This window comes from Ambystoma mexicanum, chromosome 12 (assembly GCF_040938575.1).
Source record: "Ambystoma mexicanum isolate Mex_15411 chromosome 12, UKY_AmexF1_1, whole genome shotgun sequence".
In the NCBI taxonomy this organism is placed as follows: Eukaryota; Metazoa; Chordata; class Amphibia; order Caudata; family Ambystomatidae; genus Ambystoma; species Ambystoma mexicanum.
This window is the reverse complement of record NC_090936.1, coordinates 560,007,062-560,030,372: the sequence shown is the minus strand read 5'-3', so window position 1 is coordinate 560,030,372 and position 23,311 is coordinate 560,007,062. Positions and strand designations below refer to the sequence as shown.

At 43.4% G+C, this 23,311-nt stretch overlaps 1 protein-coding gene across 1 annotated transcript in view; it reads right to left on the bottom strand.

Moving 5' to 3' along the window:
• The window catches only part of LOC138513013 (membrane-spanning 4-domains subfamily A member 4A-like), a 327,001-nt gene that overhangs the window by 46,715 nt on the left and 256,975 nt on the right, over positions 1-23,311 (bottom strand). Inside the window, exon 5 of the mRNA XM_069627729.1 lies at positions 1,889-2,017. Coding sequence (XP_069483830.1) covers positions 1,889-2,017 — 129 coding nt within the window. The remainder of the gene's footprint in view (positions 1-1,888; positions 2,018-23,311) is intronic.

The window sequence follows — 23,311 nt, the reverse complement described above, 5'->3', positions numbered from 1 at the left end:
ACTTGGTAGAATACCACCAGGTTTCTTACAAAAGTCCCTGTGATGGCATAAGATTGTGTAGTTGCATAATTACAGCACCTGCTTTCAGTTTTAGCTCGTGAGGAGGCATTCGTCCTACAGCGTGACGCTCTTTAGAGACTGAGCAAGTAATTAACTGTTCGTTGACACGGGAACCGCTGTGCCCTGTGTGAACAGAAGTGGGGATGGAAAGTAGCAACTTGAAATTCCTCCGAATGTTTGCGATAGTGGAAGGTGAAGGTCACTGTGTAGGAGCACTTTGCCATTTTGCCAGCAAAGGGCAACCTAACACTGATTAATTGTATCAGCTGAGTATGGAAACATACTAAGCGTTTATATGTATATAGATTCCTCTGCAATCTGAGAAAAAATATCTAGAACCTTTTTAAAAACATGAAGTAACTTATTCCAGTCTACCAAACTCTAAAACACTTGCATGCTTCCATCTTAAATGTTCATAACTCCTCAGAAATAGATATAGTGACTGGTTCACAACATTTCAAAAATACTGGTTCTTCAAAGGAATTGTTTAAAAAAATAATTTTCAGAAATGTTTTTTTATCTTTGCAATGGTCATGATGTGTTACCTTTAGTTTCAAGCAACTTTGTTTCTGAATGGATGTTTAAGTGGCATACATTTGGGGCCTGTGGCAAACCTTAAGTTGCACAGCATCCTTCCTGCATGACTCTCTACAGCCTTCATCCATGAATGCAGAAGAGACCTGAGTAGGATGTCTCTGCTTTACCATGCCCCATTCGTCCTGGTCTCTTTGCAAACAGTCCGACCAGTGGTAATGTTAAAACAGTAGGGCGGGCTGTTGCAGATTATAAAAATATACTGTTTTCTGTTCATAAATCTTGTTAATGGGTTCGCAGTGGAAAATAAAACGATGGTACTAAATCGTGAATGTGCTTAACCATCTTTATTCTTTCTGTAATCAACAATCCAACGAATATATCCGAATGTGCACCAGTGTAATTTAATAATAATTTTGCATTTTATAAAGCGTTACAATCCTTCAGGTATCTGAGCGCTGCTTATTATTACCCATGGTGTGTGGTGCTCATTTGTCGACCTTGGACGGATGAAAGGCTGAGTTTGGCACTGTCTAGATTCGAACCTGCGTTAGCAAGCTCTGCACGGATGTTGAAGGGAGTGCTCTACTCACTGTGCCACTTGACTCGACCAGTGTTTTGATTTGTGAATAAAGTAAAAGGGAATAGGTGTATTTATGTAATGTTCATGGTCATCTGCTCACTTGCTCAATTGCACATCTTTAAAAATCAGGAAACAATATTCTCTATATTCAGAGAAAAAAGGGAAGGGCGGCAGGGAGGTGGATAGAGAACGAGGGAGCAAGGAAAGAATCAAGGAATCAAAGAATCAAGGATATTGTGGAATAATGATTGGGAGGTTGGGAAAAAAGATAGTATTGAATAGACAAATAATGATATAGAAAGAAGGCCATACCAGTAGAGCATCCTGCAGAGGAATGTACACAATGCCTGCCCTGCACAAGCTAGTCGTTAGTGGCAAAGTGAAGGATTAGCTGGTGAAAAGTCTTAAAACATTGAACAACATATTTTATACATTTATATAGACACTTTCCAGGGAGTAAAAGTGCACTATGACAATACAAGATTGGCAATTTTCATATCCAAAGCAAAATTGATATTCAAACAGTGCGCGATTAGACTTAAAAAATACACCCCACCCGCATTTAAATTAAAAACTCTTTGTTTTTAAGTCAATAAAACACTTCTAAGTTAGGATGCCTGTTCTTGGTCAAACAAAGTGCCCAATTGTATATCCAGATAAAGCAGAATGCTACAAAATATGAAAAGCTTATTTAAAAAGACAGTATTTTACCTGGGTTTCCTCAGGGTTGTTGTTGCAGCAGCAGACTGACTTGCATCCATAGACAGAGGTAGAAAAGGCCAGGCAAAACTCCAACAGTGTGAGAATGAGAACCACAGAAACGATGCCTTGTCGGACATTCTGAAAAGATATTTTTAGAAAAGTAGAAGAATAAAATAATAATTTTGTGTTAATGGTTATGGTTCTACATTTAATATAGCGGTGTATAGCTTTTCCTGTGCATTACAAATGTTCACACATGACAAAGTGATGTTATATTAGACTATGGTGGGTCTGAAACAGGCAATTAATAGATCATCTCTGTATGTAGATATTGCAATGTATCCGTTAACAAAAAAAAAGATAAAGTTGATGCTATTCTATTGGGATTCAAGCAAAGATGAGGTTAAGCCCAAGTGCTATTACTAGGGTAAACAATTGGAAAAAGTGAAACAATTATTTCATTTTAATGTAAGTTGTATCTCCAGAAACTGAGAACAGTACTGCAGAGATGGGCTTCTTAACTCATTACAGTGGGTAAAATACACACTCAAATATACAGACAGTAGTCCAGTTGTTGACTTCAGAAGTGTACAAAGTACTTCAAATCAGGAATCCAGAACTAATCACAATAGTTCAATTGAAGCCTTAATAATTGGACACAGTACTGCAGTTTCCTTCCCCCATCCACCTTCACAAGGACTACTACAGTACTTTGATACTACTGAAAGGACGGGCCCAACATTGCACAAAAGGCTCCCAACTTTGAACACGTACCCCATATTCCGCCAACGAGTGGCGCACCACAGATCAGACTTGTTGTCTGGAAGTTTCATACAGTATCAAAAGGTTTTGCCTACAAAGGTGACACGGTTCCATAGAATCACCCTGCACAACATGACCCATAATGTGGCCTCCAGAAATGGGTGAAGTGCCCCATTAGGGGTCAGAAGAGCTTGAAACATTGCAAGAGATTTCCCCCAAACTGGAACTCTACAAAGTAACTAGAACGCTTTATTTTCAACTTAAATTCATAGCGACTAATAACCGTTTAGTAATTCCTATCTTTGAGATGTGTATGTTTTAATTACTATTTTATTCTGAGTATATATTCAGTTATTGTATAGTATTCCTAAAACGTTTATTGAAGGAGCTATGGAATATGAGCAATGCAGACAAATACTAGAAGTGCCTATTCCTGGACTGAGCAGTTACAAGGTGTTTAATACAATGATCATGTTCCTCCAAGTGCACAAATTCCACCTCCCATCTTCCAATCCACAATGCAATCCACTTCTGTGAAATAATTATTTCTCAGGTATATTGTACCCAAATAACATTAAGTTGTATATATTGGATCTATCACAGCATGTCTATTCAGCGTATCAAAAATAGTATTCATTTGCGCATATCTTAACAGTTGTAAATATGCTAAGGATGGGATGGTGCTTTTCAAACAATCACTTTGTATTTGCTGTTTTAATTTAGTAATCTCCCCAGCATAGTTCTAATTCTACCATCTAATCTCTGATTTTAGCAAATTCATTTCGGTAAAATGTGTGTCTTCCAACTAGAGGTTAGAGAAGATATGTCTGGACTCATCACAATGTAAATGCGGTCCCAAATCGTTATTAAATCTTTTATTAACTTGAACTTCATTAACCAAATTCCGTTTGCGCAATAATTTGCACACAAATAATATTGCTGTGAATGCAGGTTAATCTGCCATTCAATAATTTAGCAATAAACCCCAAGCCGTGGGGGCATTACTGAGTCAGTTAATGCCCCGGGGCCCATAGTTATAGGCCCGGTGTGAAGCAAGGGCCTTAACTCTCCTATGTCTACTCTTGTATGTTGTTGTGGCTACATCTCCAAAAAGCAAGGTCACAAATAAGGGACAAAGCCTGACAAAGCAGGTATTCCTAGGAGGTACAATCATCTACTAAAACCTTGTCTTGGACATTAGAGTGCATTATTGTTAAAATAATGTCAAGCACAATAGGAAGCCGCATAGCCAGAGGTTTGAATAGATGCAGCTGATTGTCCATTTGAAAAGCCATCTAATGGTAAAGACCCAAGGGATAACGTTCTTCTTGTTCATGTAAAAGACAAAATAACTCTTTTATAATCCTTCCAACATTTCATCAACAACTATTGCTAATTGGTTTCACGTCGTACCCTTTACCATTTCAGTGGTGGTTAATCTGACTATTCTTTGCATCATGTGTGTTTGAATTCATTAGGATCCTGGAGATGGACTACTTAGTGCAAACATGGTGATAGCTGGTTGAATGTCACAACATTATAAACCTTTTCAGTGATGTAAGCATATGATATGATAGGTTATTGATAATGTGCTTAATACCCAGAGGTTTCTAAGCGCAGTTCTGGGGATCGAACCTCTGTTGCTCTGTGCCGTCCTGCTTCCAAGGCGAGCACGTTGGCCCTGAGCTATCCTCCCGAGACATACTTTCGCTTTGCGAGATAGACTGAGGTTGGACTGTTTCTATGTGAAAATTTACTGAGGAAAACATAGTCATGTGAAAATATAGTCAGCAAAAACGTTGTTTTAAAAAATGTAGTCATTCAATGCAAGCAATGTAAAGTGTGAAAATGTTGCCAGTGATAAGGTTGCCAAAAAAGCTATATTTAAACACAGAAAAGTAGAAGTTTGTAACCCTAACAATGAGCCAAACAACTAATGAAACCTCCACAATCACCCTAACTCCATTACTAAATCTTACCCTAACTCTACTTAAACCCCCATTCTAAGTAATACCAAGCCTTCAGTGAACGAAATTTTTTTATTTGCTCGTCATTCAATACAAAGAACCAAATAAATAGAAAATGAACAGTGAAGCTAACTACAACCCCATCAGCAGCTCACCAAAAATTCCATAGCCCTTGCCCTAACCCAAACCCTTGCTCTTATGATAACCATAGCCTTACCCTAACCACAACTCTAAACATTATCTTTAGCTTGTAGGAAAGCTCAGCAGGTAAAGCACTCGCTGATGTGATCTGTGTGTGATCTGTAGGTCACATGATCGAATCCTGGCAAGGGTGACACTGTTTTTCACCCACCCGAGGTCAATATAATGAGTACCAACTTGGATTGGATAATGATAATTTTTATTGAAAAATATATGTAAAGCGCTTTGGATAAAAGTGCTATATAAATGACAGGGTTTTGTTATTACCACTGCACACCGCACTAACAACTAGCTTTATCCTAAACCCTATCCTATGCTAACATCACCAGCCCTCTCCAACCTCCATATCCCTTTCTTTAACACTTACCCAAAACCATTATTCTATTAGCCCTAGCCTTACCAAAACCCTAACCCAGGCAATCACAAGTCCACTAAACTCTAGCAGCACTGAATTGTTGTCTACTTTTCATGTACATTTTATGACTACTTTTTGCTTGGCAACTTTTTCACTGCAGAGGTATTTTCACCACGATTTCTTCACCAAGTACATTTTTGTTGGTAATATTATCACTGGATACCGTTGGACTGTGTATAAGGAGTGAAGTGAGAATGGGTTGTTGCCATATAGGGGATCCAGAAAGCACTGGGTTAACAGTGTTTCTGTGGGTTCCATCTCAACAGAAAAGAGTGTGGGGTCAAGTTAGGTATTTTCTATATAGTGGTTGGAGTTCCCAGACCTAGCGAGAAAAGGAGCTAGAGACCTGAGAAAGTGCAAGTCGCAATAGAATGGCAGAAGATGTAAATCATGTATGTTTATGGCTAAGGAATTTGATGAAGTAGCATGCTTGGTCCTGTGTACAAGCAACCTGGTGACCCAGGGGGCTCGGTGCCCCACAAAGCCAGTGTATGTTGGTCCAGGGGGTTGTGATGAATCCTGCTGAGTCCTCACAAAGACCCTACTTAAAGTCTCCTCCCAGGTGGCCAGAGGAAGGCGGCTGCTTCCTGATCCTAACCCTGAGGCTGCTATTAGCCAGGAGGATCACCTGGGAGGAGAAGGGCCATAAGGAATAGGAGGACTCCGTTGGGTGAGACGCAGTATTTGACTTCCTCAGAGGAAGAGATATTAGTGATGCCAAAGTATGTAATGGCTTATTGTCAGAGTGAGATTTCTTGTTCCAAAGCTATTCATCCTGGGGGTTGTGAAAACTATCCTAATCAATAATTTATTAGATGTAAAGCTCCTCATAATAAAGTTGCCCAGATCTATGATTGCAAAAACTCTTGTAGGCAACAAGAGAACATTAAATGTGGGCATCACAACATTGCCATCTTAAATTCTGATAAAGCTGACTATTTTTTGAATCCAAAGCAATCATTGACTCATTTTAAATCTACTCCTGAAAACATAGTCAATAATGGAAGTGAAGCAAGTTTTTGTAAAAACAAGAAAGAAAAAAGTAATTTGAACATTGGGGACTTCAACTCCCGCCATGCTCAAAGTACTGGGTACTGGGATGAAGAAGAGGTATTTGGAGGCTCTGGACTGCAAGGTGCAGTCTAGTAATTTGAATGACCTGCACCTGAGAGGGTCTGGTGAGTATAAAGGGCCCCCTCAGATGCAGGCCATGAGGAGAAGCATAAGGTGGAGCAATTGTCGAGACTCCACATTGCAGTGGCACAGACGTTGAAGGGAAGCAGAACCACTGGAGCCACTGCTATTTGGGAAGCGCATGCCGGTTTCGTGATGGTCTCTACCCTTAAAGACCTTGTATGCAGAGGTTATGTGGCGGGAAGTGCTGTTCCAGAAAGCTTTCCCCATGGCAGCAATGTATATGATATGATATGATATTTTATTTATATCGTGCTCATACACAAGTGTTTCAGAGCGCGACCAAGCAAAGGGAGGGGAACAAGGGAGAACAAAAAATAAAAACAACGATCTTACTAGGCCCAGTGACATTAAGAACGTGCAAGTGCATGGAGTAGGGAAAAGGGGGAAAGTGCATGGAAGGGGGAGACGTGGAAAGTGCAGAACAGAGGAGAGAAAATAATAAGTTAAATAAATGAATAAATACAGGCAATGAAAATGTGGTAGTGCAGCCAGCAAGTGGCAAGTGCAAGATTAGTCAGATAAGGTATATCTGATAAGTGCAGCGGAAGAGTGAGGGAATGTATGGGTACAGATACAGAACCCAGTGCAATGGGAGGCCCGAAGGCAGTGCAGGAAGGACAGTGAGCAGGTACCTGCGCCCGAAGGACAGAGGGTGTCCAGGTGCACAGTGCCAAGAGAGAAAAACAGGTCAGCAGGGGAGAAGAGAGGCAAAGGCGGAAGCAAAGAGGAAGGTCTTGAGGTGATTCCAGAACCGGAGATGGTTCTCCTCAAGGTTCAAGGTGGCCGGTGGGATATTCCAAAGGGATGCCCCAGCCGAAGACAGAGATCTGCCCCCAGCTCGTTTCTTTGCACCTCTATGCAGAGGTTGTGTTGGTGGAAGTGTTAACCTAAGAAGCTTTCCCTGAAGAAACTTGTACTCTGGTGGCAGGTGACCACCAGAGTGTCTGAGGAGCTCTCCTGACCGGCACGGGCCACAGGAAGCAGAAAGAAGCTACTTACCGCGTAGCGAGAAGAAAAAGGAAGCAGAAGTGGCAGTGGCTTGGAGCGAGCGGATGCGTTTGCAGCACCTAGTGACTTCACTAATATTGTGTGACCCTGGAATGCTCCCTAATTGCCCGTTGGACACTATTGGGGATATTGAATGCTGAACTAATGTAAAGAGACTAAAGTGGCAGACTAAAATATACCAATCTGATACAAAGCAGCTAAAGTGGCAAAATAAAAACTTTGGAAACAGACACAAAGGTTATAATTGTAATGACAAAGATCAAAGTAATTGACAAAACCTAAAGAGGGCAATATTAAAAGAAGGTACCAATAACGACCATTGCAAAAGCCAAACAAAGGCAATTAAGAAACAAGCCCATTGTTCCCCCTATTGCTAAAGAGAAGAAGAGGCAATAGTTGATCAAAACCCAAACAAGCATTCCCTAAACCAAAGAAGAGCAAGCCATTTTAAGCAGTTGTTTGATGTAAGACTGGGAAAACAAGAGTGGCAAAAAAGATGCCCTTCTGACAGAAAGCATTCAGGAGGAGAGGAGCATACATTACATGTGGCATAAACAGCACCAATGTGTCTCATGTCCTTCCAGAAGAACTATTGATTGCTGATGTTATTGAAAGTCAAACGAGTGTGCTAAATTGTTTGAAGTGAACTTTGCAACGGAAGTACTTATAGTAATGTGAGACGCTTTTAGTCCTGGCAGGCAAGTACAACAGTGCAAGGGACTTTGTACTGGTAGACCTAGCAGGTGAGTGGACCAGGTAGAAGTTGTGCTTAAAGATTGTGAATAAAAATAGGTGACTAAGACCACCTCATAATTTTTTGAAATCATCCTGACAAAACATTGCTGTTGCTAAAGATGAACTGAGGAAGTGTTTTTGTTTACTAAGATAGAAATGACATTAGGTATTCCCACATTGTGGATGCGCTCCCACCAAAACACTTCAAAAAAGAGGTGATCCTCTTGCAAACTTCCTTAACAGTAAATGTTCTGAAATGCCACTAAAATGAAGGTTTCAAAAGTTTAATCTTCGTAGCATCCGAGGTATGTTGTAACGTCATAGAGTAAAAATGCCAACACGTGTTTCGACCTATCTCGGTCTTTTTCAAGGCAAAGCTCTGTACAGCATGTATGTGTATACAATATTGTAATGCCTTCCCATTCCAAAATTTATGAGTGTAAATCAATTGGCACATTCTCCTTCAAAGCAACGTCCCGCCTGGATTAGCCCGCATGATCTCTCGTCTGTGTGCACCCTTTATTCAGCCCGTGTCATATTATAGCCCGTGTCATTATGACACAGGCTGAATAAAGGGTGCACACAGACGAGAGATCATGCGGGCTAATCCAGGCGGGACGTTGCTTTGAAGGAGAATGTGCCAATTGATTTACACTCATAAATTTTGGAATGGGAAGGCATTACAATATTGTATACACATACATGCTGTACAGAGCTTTGCCTTGAAAAAGACCGAGATAGGTCGAAACACGTGTTGGCATTTTTACTCTATGACGTTACAACATACCTCGGATGCTACGAAGATTAAACTTTTGAAACCTTCATTTTAGTGGCATTTCAGAACATTTACTGTTAAGGAAGTTTGCAAGAGGATCACCTCTTTTTTGAAGTGTTTTGGTGGGAGCGCATCCACAATGTGGGAATACCTAATGTCATTTCTGTCTTGCTAAGTGGGTTTGAGGTGCCCGCTTTTCCCACAGGGTGCTGCACCCTATTCTTCGAGGTTCAATTGAATTGTCTTTTTTATACTAAACTGCTCAAGCGCTATTCACCTGGCACACCTCAACACCCTTTGTTCCATTGTTTACTAAGATGTTGTGTGTGAGAGACATTTGAAGCAAGAAGAACCTTATCACCAGAACTTTGTTGTGGAATGGAACTTTCCTAATTTTGAACTGTCGATACAAATTCCTGATTTGAATCTGGGGAAGGGAACATTATCCAGGTTGCACAGAGAAACAGTTTATGTTGCTATAACTGTGACTTTTGCTTTATTTGAATTGCTATATAATCCCTTCATATTTTTTTTGTATGTATAAGTGTGAGGGACAGATTCCAATTGTTAGAGTCTTTCCTTTGGTTTATTTTGATAGGCCGGGACATCCTCGCCAGGGTAGGGATATTGAGGCATTCATCAAACCCTCTTAAGTTAATAAAATGGCATCTTATGAACAACCTTTACAAAGTTGTCCGCCTCACATTTCTGACCCCTCACAGGGTGCTATGAGGAGGATCCTCTAGTCAAACCACCTTGGTCCCTATCACATGGCAGGAGACAAACGCAGTGCATCATGGCAATCCATTCTTGGGTTTGTATATATCATCTACCTTACCCGCCCATCCATTGGGACAGGTTAGTGTAAACGTTCTAACTGGCAAAACCCTTTGTCAGACCTTGCATGGTAAGGATGAAGTGCGCATCCCTAATTTAGAATGCCCAAATCTCTTTCTGAGCAGAACCTATTAAGACAGATCAGTCCTGCAAGCCATACCCAAACCTCCTGTGAAAAAATGCACTTTATGGGAGCACAGGGGACCATATCTCATCACCAGGGAGGATCACAGTAGATAGAGTACCCTCTAAAATGGTGGATAGGCAAGCTGTGGCTAGTCTACCGCTCTGAGCCCAACACAGTGCCAGGTGCACCCAGGGACAACAGCCAATTGAAGTCCTGAGCCAATTAAAATCCCTAGGGATAGACCATCGATGGAGGGCCACCATAGGGAAGGGGGAGAATGGTGTAAGAACACACAGCCCCAGTTACTCAGTCTGGGTTGCAGGAGGCTTGCATTTGGGGAAGGCTGGAGACTGGAAAATGTGGAAAGATCAGAGGCTGTAGAGATGGAAGAGAGTTTCAAGGTGGCAGAAGAGAGAGGTGGTGACAAGAGAGGGAAGGAGAGGACAGGAGGAGGAAATGAGAATTAAGGGAGTGATAGAGGAGGTAAGAACATAGGAGGATTAGGTGATAGCCCCATGGCTCATGAGTGGAAGTCCAGTAGAGTCTTTAGAAACCAGAGGGCTGGGATAATTATGCAGCCCTATGAGAAGAAAGAGGGAAGTAATGTGTTGGAGGTAACATCACTGAGAGAAAGGGATATGAATGAGGTGGATGAAAGAACATTGAGCCTCATTACACGGTAGGCGGAGAACCATGGCGCTATTAGCGCCATGGTTCATGCCGGTAAAATACCGGTACCGCCTTGGTGGAATGGGGAATTACCGCCCCATTCCAAGGTTGGCGGGGCGGTAATCCCCCCTTCCACCATTGCCTTTCCCCATTCCCATTTTTGCCCCATAGGGCATAATGGGAATGGGGAAGGCGCTAATTACGGTACCGCAAATTGCGGTACCGTAATTAGCTCCCTGGGTCCCTTTGCGGGTTGGTTTTTAACGCCTGCAAAAAGCAGGCGTTAAACACCCCAACCCGCAAAGGGACCTCGTAGTAAGGCGGTAAGGATTTACCGGTACCGGTAAACCCTTACCGCCTACCGTGTAATGAGGCCCATTGTGAGCAGGTGGTAGTAGTGAAGTTGGGACAAAGGAGGTTGGAAGTGTGAAATGAAGGACAGATACTCTGGAGGCAACAGATCTGAGAGTAGGTGGAAGATTAGAAGTAGTAAAGGTGGGCAGAGACACCAGTCTAGACCAAGTGGAAGCACGCATGTAGGTGAAAAAAGAGATAAGAACATCATGGAGTGAAGGAAGGACTGTGAGGAGGATAGACGACAACTTTTAGACAACCAGAACAGGCAGGTTCTGGCCATCCTAGATGGCCCTAAATTGGACCAGATGGGTGGAGGAGAAGTTACATAGGGTCAGGGAAAATACTGTTAGATCAGAGAGGTAAGGGAAAAGGAACCATGAGGAACATCGAGGACCACTGTCATATACTCCATGTTGGCTACATCCATTGATCCATCTTCTTGTAAGACTTTGTGACATAATCATTCATGGGGTACGGGACCCTGGAAAGCCTATATCTAGCTCAAGCCAAGAAGAAGGATTCAGGTCACCCTAAAGTATGCAATGCCAGGAAAAAGTGAGGAAAATCCTTTTTAAACTGTGAAGCCATGGACCTTTGCTTCAGAGGCTGGGAAGGCCTGCTAACTTGCAAACTGTAGAAAACACATTGGACACAAGGAGGTTTTCTGAGGGGACAGGACTGGGTTGCAAGTCAAAGAGAACCATACTGACTATTGTTTTGTTGGGTAGATCCCATTTTCTTTTGAGTTACCAACTCCATGAAAACATAATAAAGCAATTTATAAGATTGTATAGACTGCAATGCAGGTCCAGAATTCTCTAGGAAGGTAGATGGAAGGTAAAAAGCATGTGTCACCCTTTGTTATTATCATCGAGGACCAGGGATTATTTTAATGTGTCTGAGTGGGTTTTATCAGCTCAAGCTGGAACTATTGAGTGCACTCTGTGCAAGGTACCTTCAGGAGGCGTAAGATCTCAGCCAGTAATTCACTGGGTACAACAGCCCTCCTGAGCCATTTGCATCTCTGCCACAGGGGTTGGATGACTTCCAGTCCCCCCAAACTTAACACATGCCAGCAGATACAAAAGATGACCCGCAATCAAGAAAATCTAACAGCCTCTAAATGAACCACACAACTGTCATCCAAGCTTCAACCCATATCTAGCTTTGATGACCCATCTGAATTAGTCAACCACCTGGTACTTAATATAAAAGAAGCAGTCAACGACCTTACCCCTATGAAAATGAAGACCATTAAGACTGAAGCCATAAAGAACACCTGGTTCTCTGATGACATCATCAACGCCAGACAAACTAAAAGAGCTCTCGAAAGAGCCTGGAGGAAGGATCCAAATGACAACACCTTAGCTGACTACAAAAAATCCATAGCAACCTATAAAAAACTGATTGTTGAGACAAAAGCCACACATTACAACAATAGGATCGTGAATGCACAATCCAATGTTGGCGAGCTATTTAAAATCCTAGCAGAGTTTCAAGACCAGCCTCCAACAGATAATAACATCATTAAAGATGATAAATGGTGTCAGAACATCCATGACGCATTTCTAGCCAAAATTGACTCACATAAGGAGAAAATCAAGAAAGCCCTCGGCAAGGTAGCGCCGGTACCAACTCCTACTGGAATAATCTCCCCTAATAAAGTGGAAAGCGCAATCCCTCTATTTTCCTTCACTCACTACACTGAAAAAGAAGTTTCCAAAGTCATACAAGATCTCAAGGCCACCTCTTGTCCTGATGATGACTGTCCGACAAGTATCTTCAAGGAGTCCACTGACATTTTGGTTCCATGGATTACCAAACTGATAAATCTATCCTTTGATGAAGGTCTAGTACCGGACCTGCTAACATCTGCATGGATAACACCATTATTAAAAAAAGAAATCTGGATCCCACTAATAATGACAACTAGAGGCCCATAACAAATGTGCCCTTTATCCTCAAGATATTGGACAAACTTGCATATCTGCAATTACAGGCTCACGTCGAGGAACATAAAATCCTCGGCACCCGGCAGTCGGGTTATAGAGCTCGTCATGGAACCGAGACGGCCATGCTCGATCTTAAATCTACCCTGGCTGGTATAGCAGACAAAAAGCAAGCCGCTCTGCTCATGCTACTTGACCTCTCCGCAGCCTGTGACCTGGTTGATCACAGCTTACTTGTGTCTAGGCTCAGAGAGGTCGCCAACTGTTCCATGACAGCATCCAGATGGATAGCCTCCTTTTTAGGCCCCAGAATGGTTAGGCTATGTGTAGGTAACAATCACTCCTCCCCCATTTCTCAGACTTGTGGAGTTCCACAGGGCTCCTGTTTGTCGCCTCTACTTTTTAATCTATATATCCGCCCCCTTCTCGATCTTTTGAGTAAACTAGGAGTTCAATATACAAATTACGCTGACGACACGCAGGTAGTGATACAACTGAGTGGTTTATGTAGCAAAGACACTGAAACCGTTAATAACATATACAAAGCCATACAGGACTGGTTGGCCTGCAACTCATTGGCTTTAAATGATAAAAAGACCAAGCTCCTGATAGTGTCTTCCAAAAGCACTCGGACCAAACTTGACTCTAACTACGCTAGCTTTCCTATTGCGGATAACAACATCACTGTCCAAAAGAAAGTTAAGACCCTTGGAGTTGTTCTGGATGAAGAGCTATCCATGAAATCTCATGTCTCTAGCATAAGGTCCAGCTGCAGACTAATTAACAACCGAATAGGATATATCCGGCCATTCATCACTGAAAAAAACTGTGTTCTTCTATCTTCAGCACTGATAAATTCTCGATTAGACTATTGCAATAGTCTTATATCTGATACCACAGCTACGAACGTCGAATCCTTACAGGTGACCCAGAACAATGCTGTGCGCACTATATTCAACCAATCTCGCTGCACCCACATCACCACCTTTAGGAAGAAACTTCACTGGCTTCCAGTAAAACATTGTATCACACACAAGGTGTTCACCACAACGCACACATCCCTCAGCCTTAGCAACCCCGCATATGTTTCTGATTGCATTAGCATTAAGTCTAATGAGAGGAACCTCTGCTCATCCACAGCCGTCGTTGTCAAACACCCCAGATTTAGGACAGCTAAGTTTGGGGGTTCCACCCTTGATGTACAGGGACCCCTTCTTTGGAACGCACTACCAGCTCGGATATGGCAGATACAAAGCTACACTGTGTTCTAACAGGCCACTTTTTTAACCTGGAATAACTTGCTCCTGGTCCCACGTTTCTTCTGCCTTGTCTTTTGTTTGTGTTTTGTTCTTCATGTGCGCCCTGAGGCCCACGGGCATGTGGCACGTTACAAAAATTAAAATAAATAAAATAAAATAATTGTCAACCCTCGAACATGAAAAAAGAAGAGGAGTACACTGATTGCTCTAAGGACACTGGGAATAGTGTCACTGCTGTGAGCAAAAGTATGTCCTTCCAGTGAGTTAATCCTGCTCCCGCACAGTTGGTGTTGACCCAGTATCATGCAGGTAATCTATTTATTTATTGTTTGCTTGTTAGGCGCTTTTACAATAAGAAAATACTGTTTCAAAGTGACCATGATGTGATGTGGATCAGTGGCTAAACAAACAAATACAAATTAAGTTTAAAGTGATTTATTAGGGACCTATAACAGTGTGAGGCAAAATAATATAAGTGGTTGTCATGAAGTACAATGGTACCATGTCAGGATAGGTCTGGTGATTTCTAATTAAAATCCAGGGAAAACTCAAAGTTCACAATGTCTCTCAGACTCAGAGGGTACCTGGGTTCCCCACACAGAAAGTACAAATAATGCAAATCAAAAAGCCGCTTTCACAAAAAGAAAAATCTGTAGCTCTCCCATTGTCCGGGGCTTACTTTACACTGGGCTCCTCAAGGCTGCATTAATTGCTTATTCCACTGCAAGTGCACTGGTGGCTGGACACCTAACATGAGGTTGCCCACAAGAGCCCCTTGCCTTACCCATTACCTCACAGCTATTGCTCATGAGGATACAGTGCTGCTGGAAATCATCTGACTGCTCACATGAACAATGCCCTACCAGCTCCTTGTGCAGGACTTAATGCAGGATTCCTAGATCAACCTGCCATTCAAGAGCTTGCCAGATATTGCACTCCAGGCAGATACATCTGGCACAGACTTTGAGGACATCATACTCTGCAATCAACTCCAAGTGAGTGACCATGCCAAAGGACATCCATGTTCTTATTTACAATCTTGTGTCTTTACTTTAACATCTGAAGTTGTACCTTGTTTCTTTGCTTTGTTGTACATTTTCCTTTTTCCTTTTTTAAGACTTGATCCCATCCAAGGTTGTTCTTTTGTTTGTTTGGGAGGTGGCCTTGTTTTTGTCCTGTCATTTTCAATTGTGTTGCTGGGCTTTCATTTGTACTGTTTTCCTGGACTAGTATTTCATTTAATTCCTTTTGCTGGTGTTACTTTGTTCTTTTCTCTCTTTCTCTCTGTTGCATCCTGTTTATTTATTGTCATCATATCAGCTTGTGTACTATTAAATACATTTTTGTAAAGTGCTTTGGTATGGGGCACTATAGAACCAAAACAACAAACAGGGAGGCCTCACCTTTCTTCCCTCTTCTCCTTCGTTGCTTGTCCTTGATGGTGTGCTATGGGTAATGCTCAACATTGATGTGAATCCCTTGGTGTGATCTTTGCGTTAGTCTCCTGCTAGGAAGTCCTCATACCAGGTGCAAAAGTGGGCTGGTCTTCAATCCTTGCACTTCACAGAGTCTGAGATGTGGGCCAAGTAAATGAAGCAGATATTCTCCCTATAGTCCACAATCCTGTTAGACTAGTCTGCCACAACCTTGTGGTTCATGCTTCCCATTTGCCACCCTGTGTTCTCCAGATTTAAACTGGCAATCACTGTGGTCAGACTTTACAATCACTGACTTAGCAATCACTGTAGTCTCTCATTTCCCTACTACCTCTAATCAGTCTATTTAATCTCCTCCTCCATACTCTTGTTTACCTTCTTCAACCCTGTGAGCTGCTTCCATCTCCCAATGAGAGCCTTACATTGCTCTCTATCCTTTTCCATCCCTTTGAGGAAAGCTCTCACCCCTCTCCCGATCTCTCCCACATCACTTCCTTCACTACTAATTTTCCCCACTCCTGATACTGCTCACACTACTTCACTCCTTTAAGTAGGTCTGCCAACAATTTCCTGTCCTCCCTCTTTCTTAACCTTCTGAACACATCTTTCTCCATGGTCACCATTACTAACTTTGGCCCCACTCCCTAATTTCTTACTAGCAGCTCCAGTTCTATAGGCTCCTCAGTTTGGTCTCTTTATTCACGTCTTCGACACCCAGTGTACAGGGTGAACCAGCCTCTAGACCTCTCTGACAGGCTTCTGGACTCTGCTTCCATGCCAGTTCCTCCTGCTCTCTTCCAAGCCATCACCATAACAACTAGTTTCTTCTGTTACTGGTCTCCAGCTCCTCCTCAAACATCTTCTAATCTCAAGCTGAGTCTGTGAGTTTTTGTAGTTTTAGCCACACCTGACAGCTTCTCTCTAGTTGAAGGAGACTCAGGTGTGTCAGCTGGGATTGGTATCAGCTGTAAGTTTCCACCCCCTTGGATGGCTTTCAGGCCTGATGTGAGACTTGTGTTTGTCTCAAACCTCCCCTGGTCAGCCTTTACTCTGCATTAGATGGTCTGATAGCACAGCGAGTAGCGCGCTCGCTTTGACATCTGTGCAGAGTCTGCTGATGCAGGTTCGAATCCCAGCAGAGCTAAACTCAGCCTTTTATGCTTCTGAGGTCGATAAATGAGCACCACACACCGTGGGTAAAAATAAAAAGCGCTCAGATACTTGAGGGTTTGTAGCGCTATAAATGCTAAATTATTATTATGCCACACCCTGGCCATGCCTTTGTGTGGGAGCGAGGGGCCAGCAGGCCCCTCTCTGCCTTCATTTCTCAGTACAAAGCTTGGACCAAGTGCCTCCAGTGGTGGGTTCGCCCCTTGCCCTTATGCAAATTTAACTTTCGTTGACTTTCGTGTAGCTGGGACCACTGAGCAGGACACAGGGCATCCATCTTTTGTGCCCCCTTTCGACTCCATCTTGGTGACCAGGCCTCACTGCGATAGTACGAAATGCTTCTCTCCCTTTCCCCGCAGCAGCCAGGCTCAGAGCTCACGGCCCCCACCCTCGTTCCCACTCTGACTGGAAAACTCTGCGGCTCCATTCTCATGCTGAAACCGGAGGTATTTGCAACAACTAATAAATGTATCACATCAGTCTTCCTCTGAGTTCACTGTCCTGCATGTGAACCAGCATGAACTAAGCACATAGCTCGTTCATCTCCACAAACGTGTCCTTGCCCCCGCACCCTCGCCAGATATGATAGGATATGATGTGGCCTTTATAATGCGCCTGTACAGAGTTTCTAGGCACAACAAGACAAGGAGGGGGAAACAAGGGAGAATAAAATAGCCATCTTACTAGGCCTTTTGTCATTCAGATTGCACAAGTGCGGGAAGAGGGAAGGGAGAAGTGCCAGGGGGCAAGGGAAGGAGGAAGTGCAGTTAACTCACAAGTGCAGCCAACGGGTGGCTCATAAGTACAGAGAGAAGGGACTGTAGAGATGCAGATACAGACCCTTAAGTGCTGGGGAGCCCGGAGGCAGTGTGAGGGCAACTGGACATGCAGAAGCCTGAGCCCACGTTCAGAGGGTGACCAGTCAGGTGCATCAGCAGGGGAGAGGACGAGAGACAGCGGAAGTGAAAAAGAAGGTCTTGAGTTGCTTTTGGAACTGGAGGTGGTTCTGCTCAAGTTTGAGAGAGGCAGGGAGGCTGTTCCAGAGGGAGGCCTCAGCCGAGGAGATAGATCTGCCCCCAACTCTCTGCTTGGAGAAGCGTCTGACCCTGGATGTTTTGGAAGAGAAAGTTGCAGGTAGAGCGGTCAGAGGCCCTAGAAACCCTTGTGGACAATGCAGCGAGTCTTGTACTTGATCCTTGCAGCTATGGGGAGCCAATGAAGATATTTCAGAGCTGGAGAGATACGATCCCCGGGATTTGAGGCCTTGCAGTCCTGTTCTGGATAAGTTGTAAAGGTCGAAGAGTACAGGCACAGGCAGGAAGATTTAGAAAGAGGCTGTTGCAATAGTCCAGCCTAGAGAGGACCAAACCTCTGGAGACAGTGAGCTTCTGGCGGAAAGTGAGAAAAGAAGAATACCTCTGAGGAGGTGCAGCTGATAGTTTGACCTCTTAGTGACATTAGAGATGTGAGGACAGAAGGAGAGGGTGGAGTCGAAGATAACACCAAGGTTATTAGCCCCACAGGAAGGAGCAGAAAGAGGGCCCAGAGTGGGTGGCCAGAGAGAGAGAGGAAAGGAGGGAGTGGGTGTCCCAATGAGGAGGATCCCAGTTTTACTGGCATTGAAGCAGAGATAATTGGCGGCCTTTCATTCCTGAATTGCAGCCAGACAGTCAGGTATGAGAGAAGAAGCAGAGGTGGCTGAGGGGAGCCTGAAAGAGAGCTGAGTGTCATCCACATAACATTAAAATTGGAGCAGAAAGTAGCGATGCAGTCGGCAAGAGGTGCCGGGTAGTGGTTGAAGAGCCAAGGAGAGAGGTTAGATCACTGGGGAACACCACAAGAAGAGAGAGAGATAGAAGTGAGGAAAGACCCCTGTTGGACCTGAGAGGGTCGGTCGGTGAGAAAGGAGGTCAATCAACTCACTTTAAAATGCTGATGGTGTTGTTGTGGTGGCACTGTCAGTAAGGGGAACTTCTAATATGTTTAATCGTGTGTGGGACGAGGGGATGTTTATATTTTTGATTTTTTCTTACCATCCTTATTAAAAAATTAAAAATATCAACACTGTCAAAAAAATATAAAAGCAAAAACGACCTCAAAACATGTTAAGCTTTGTTCAATGTAGTTTGGTTTTGTGTAATGTTTTGGTGTTGATGAATACAGATTTAAGTTAGGATGGACCTTTAAAGGGCAAGTGTCCTACTTCATCAGGATTCAGAAAACCTTTTGTGTTGGATAGTAATGAATGATACACTCACTGAAGCTATTTGTATTCTGTCAATCCTGCTTTAGATAGGCAGTGGATCATGTGAATGTCTAGAGAGAGAGATATCCTATCAATAGGGACAATTATCTTTCCAAACACAACATAGACTAACAAAAAATAACCCAGCCTGCTAGTCCAGAACCATGACATTCTGTACCTCCTCAAGACCGCCCCCAGACAAGACACTAAGAGGTGGATGTTGTTGCTCACACCTGCAAGGAAAATAGTAAACAGAATCATCATAAATTGAGCTCCACCTGATGTGCTTGGCTGAGTTAACTGTATGGTCCTTCATTCCTCTGACCCCATCTCATTCCAAACCTGGGGATGTTTACCCGAATGTCAGTGGCAGTGTCACAGAGAGAAAATAGAATGACAACATTGCCCATCATCAGCCTGGAAGAGATTGCCTATTGACAGTGGAACACAAGAGCAGCTGTTCAAGTGTTGTTGACATGATGTTGCTGTGCCTGTCACTGTAACTTCGAGCAACAGCGTAATATCCCTTGCTAATATTTGGTAACAATGTTTTGATCAGGTCCCACCATGTGAAAGAATTGAGCTTTGACTTGGAGGTGGCTTCATCAAGAAACACCCATCTCTGATTGGGCTCCTATCTCATGTGGGAGACATGCAAATTGTGACCGTGAGCCGCTTCCCTTTGTGAGTTCAGCAAAATTGGGTATCCCTTCGTTGAGGAGTTCAGCAGAAACTGTTGTGTGTCCTATGCCCTGCTGGAGTGTACTACAAATTGAATGTGTGCCCTTTCCTTGCGGGAGTGCTGTAAAAATTTGGTGTATGTACCTCCTTTCATGAAGGAGTGAAGCAAAGGTTAGGTGTGCTATCCCCCTTCCCCGAGGAGAGCAATACGCTTCCCTGAGGAGAGCAATACGCATTGTGTGTGCAATCCATTCCCTGTAGGAGTGAGGCAAACAGTAGATGTATGCTCGCCCTCTTAGCTGGCGTGCATTAGAAATGGTGTTTCACCTTCTTCCCTTTGGGAATGTTGGTGTGCACCCCCTTCCCTGCAGGAGTTCATTATAAATTGTGGTTGTGCACTTCCCCGCGAAAGTACAACAAAAATAGGTATGTGTGTCACATTCCCTTAAATAGTGCACCCATAATTAGGTGTGAGTGTCTGCTTCCCTACAGTGGAGCAACAGTTAGGTGTGCGCACCACCTTAACTGCGGAAGTCCGGCATGACTAGGTGGGTGCACACCCTTACTTAGAGGACGGTTGAAAATATTGGAAGTGCACCCCCTTCACAGTTCAAATATGTTAGAAGTTAAGCGTGTACCCCCTTCCCTTTGAGAGGGAAGCACAAATTAGGTGTGTACATCCCCTTCCTTGAGGCAGTGCAGCACAAATGAGGTGTGTGAGTGACTCAGTTCACAGAGAACAGTGGTATGTCAAGCCTTCGAATGTTTCATGCACCCCGTGTTACATTCAAAATATAGTAGACATGTCAACAACATATGTATCCTCCTCACCATCACAATCTTCTTCAATCACCACCACCACCACTGTAGTGTCATTTACTCTGTAGATCCTAAGCTATTAGTATACATGAGCACAGTAGCCACTACGCCGACTCCACTGCCCTTGATGACCTGCCTTATGTTAGACAGAATTAGATGCAGTACCCTTTGGGAACACTACAGGCAATTAGGAGTACAAGTGTAAGCACAATTTTACATTTGGTACATGCCTCTACTACACAGTAAAGTGGTAGTGATGGCTGAGCAGCCAGACGTATCTCAAGAGTACAGTGAGCAGTACAAGAGTTTACACAAAGGACAACAATTACTATGATTCAAGCAAACACTGATTCAAGGTTTCTGAGCAAAAGAATATACATTTATTTACACCATCATTTATAAAACATTTCACTATCATAAAGCAGCAGAAAATCACAGTCTCAATACACTACAACAACCCCCAATCAACTCTGGACAAGTTAGGCTCAAAATGTAGTGTGAGCAAAATGGCACTCCAGTAATTTAAAAGGGAGTAAAGACAAGGTTATTCAAAATCAATAGCACCAACAAGTTATAGGCAGGGCAATCTAGAAAAGGCTACTACAACTAGGATTCAAGTCAATAGGTCTGGGCCAATGTTAATGGGTCAGAGTCTTTGCAGAGGATCAAACAGTTCAAAGTAGTTCGCGGTTAAGTCTTTGACAAGAGTTCAAAACGAAGTTGGTTGGAGGAAAAGTTATTTAAAGGAGAAGAGAAGGACAGGCCTTCGTAGAGGCGAAAGATTTCACGCACTTTCACCGCAGTCGGACGAAACAAACATCCGAATTTGCACAGTACCTTTAAAGAAGAAGAATGCTGTAGCTGAGGCAGTTGTTCCTCTGGAGGGTCCTGCACTGCCCAGGGAAGAAGCCAGAAGCGGAGCAAAGCGACAAATAAAAGGTGCACTACTTCAAACCCAAACTGGTTCTCTTCCCACTGGCTATCCGATCTACTGCAGCAATGTACAGCAAATTCGACCAGGATGAGGAATGGGGTCTGGCGTTTGGTGAGCTGGTTGTTCCCACCAGGCTTAAGGGAAGAAGATTCCTTCCGGATCTCCTTTGTCGTCAAAGTTTCAGGCGATTCGGACCTGCAGCAGCCTTCACTGGGTGTCCAGTAGTTGCAGCGGTCGTCTTTCTTCAGCTTCTCATTGGTTCTCTCGTACCAGTGGCGACTCTGCCTTCCAGTCCCAGAGACTGGATTTTTATGCACCAAATCCCCGATTCACACAGCCTGGCTGTCAATCACACAGCAGAGTGGCTGTCCTGGCAGGGCAAGCACCTAGCCAATCAAACTAGAGTGCCACTTGGGTCTCCAAGGAGACCCTGTGCAGGGGTCCTCAAACCCCTCCCTCACATCCTATCCACCCAGACACTCGGGCGCCTAAGGAGAGCTTCTGTGCAGAAGCCTGCCAAAGGACGGCGGACAAAAGAACCAAACCTGGTTTGGCAAGCAGAGTAAAACACTAGAAAGACCTTTACAAAAAGATATGGCGAAACAATTCTCCCAGAACCAAGTTAAAATAAAAGTGGATTACCAGGATTGAGTTTGAGACTAACACCATAGCCTCTAACGGTACCGGAGCTATTTACATAGTCCGTGGTAGAATAAAAATGGTAGATACCACTGCCACCAGCCAAATCTTAGAGAAAGGGGAATCAGAAAAAGGGGGATAACTATTAACCCCTCTAGTACTCTATTGGAAGATAGGGTGTACTGGGTCTGTACATTTAAAAAGACTAGTAAAGTCAATGGCAATTTTACATGTTCTGGGAGACAGTAGTCAGTCCCAGAAAATGGAGTTTAAAGTGGGAAGTCTGAAAAGACAACCCTGTGCCACTGCACTAAAGGTGCTGGGTGACACACAGTACAAAGATGATGCCTATGGGGTGGGCGAGACTCCATAGTCCATGAGCATAAAAATGTACAACACACAGCAAAATACATGTAAGAGGGGGATAAAAGGCTCACACGCTTACCAGGTGAAAAAATGAAACCCTAGAAATCCAGCAAAGCTGCTGAGGGACTCAAAAGGTAAGGGAAATTAGCCATTCTGGAGAATTCTCCCTAACACCTTACACTTGGACAGGTCATCCTCTGACTCAACTATGAGCAACTTCTGACTGTTGCTGTGCTTGTTAAAGCACTGGGATAATGCCAATGTTGCCTGATTCTTATTGAAGAAACTCAGTAATTTGACATGCAGTACAGAATGAATTCTCCTGAATTCTCCTGTTGTCCGAGAAAAAATTGCTCCAGCAGAGCTGAACAAACATTCAATTTTCACACTAGCTGGGGGAAGATTGAGATGCTGATGGCTCTTGTAGTTGGTAAGAAGGGGCTACAAGACGCAAAACATCTGATGAGCTTCTGGGATGCTCAGCTATTGTCTCCGCCTCATATCTCTGTTATGTAAGCACATATTATTGCAACTGCTTCTCAAGTGCAAACTTGCACAGTTCAACTGTGTTTTGTCAATGTGTTGTCCTCCTCCACATAGTCTAGACCACAGACACTCTCATCATAAATCGGGTCTTAAGGAAAGATGTCATAACATTTTGAAGGTTTTCTGTCATGCATTTTATGCGCGAGTTCTCAGAAATGAGTGAGAGCAGTGGTTTCTCCGGGGTAGTGTCTGACGTGCATCTGATTTCATGTTTTTATTGTTTTTTTTCACAGGTTAATCAATAGATATGCCACACGAAATGGCACAGAACTTTCTCTCACACAATGTGTGGCTTCCTCAAAGGGAACTAGGGTATAGCAGGGATTGTGCATGAGCTG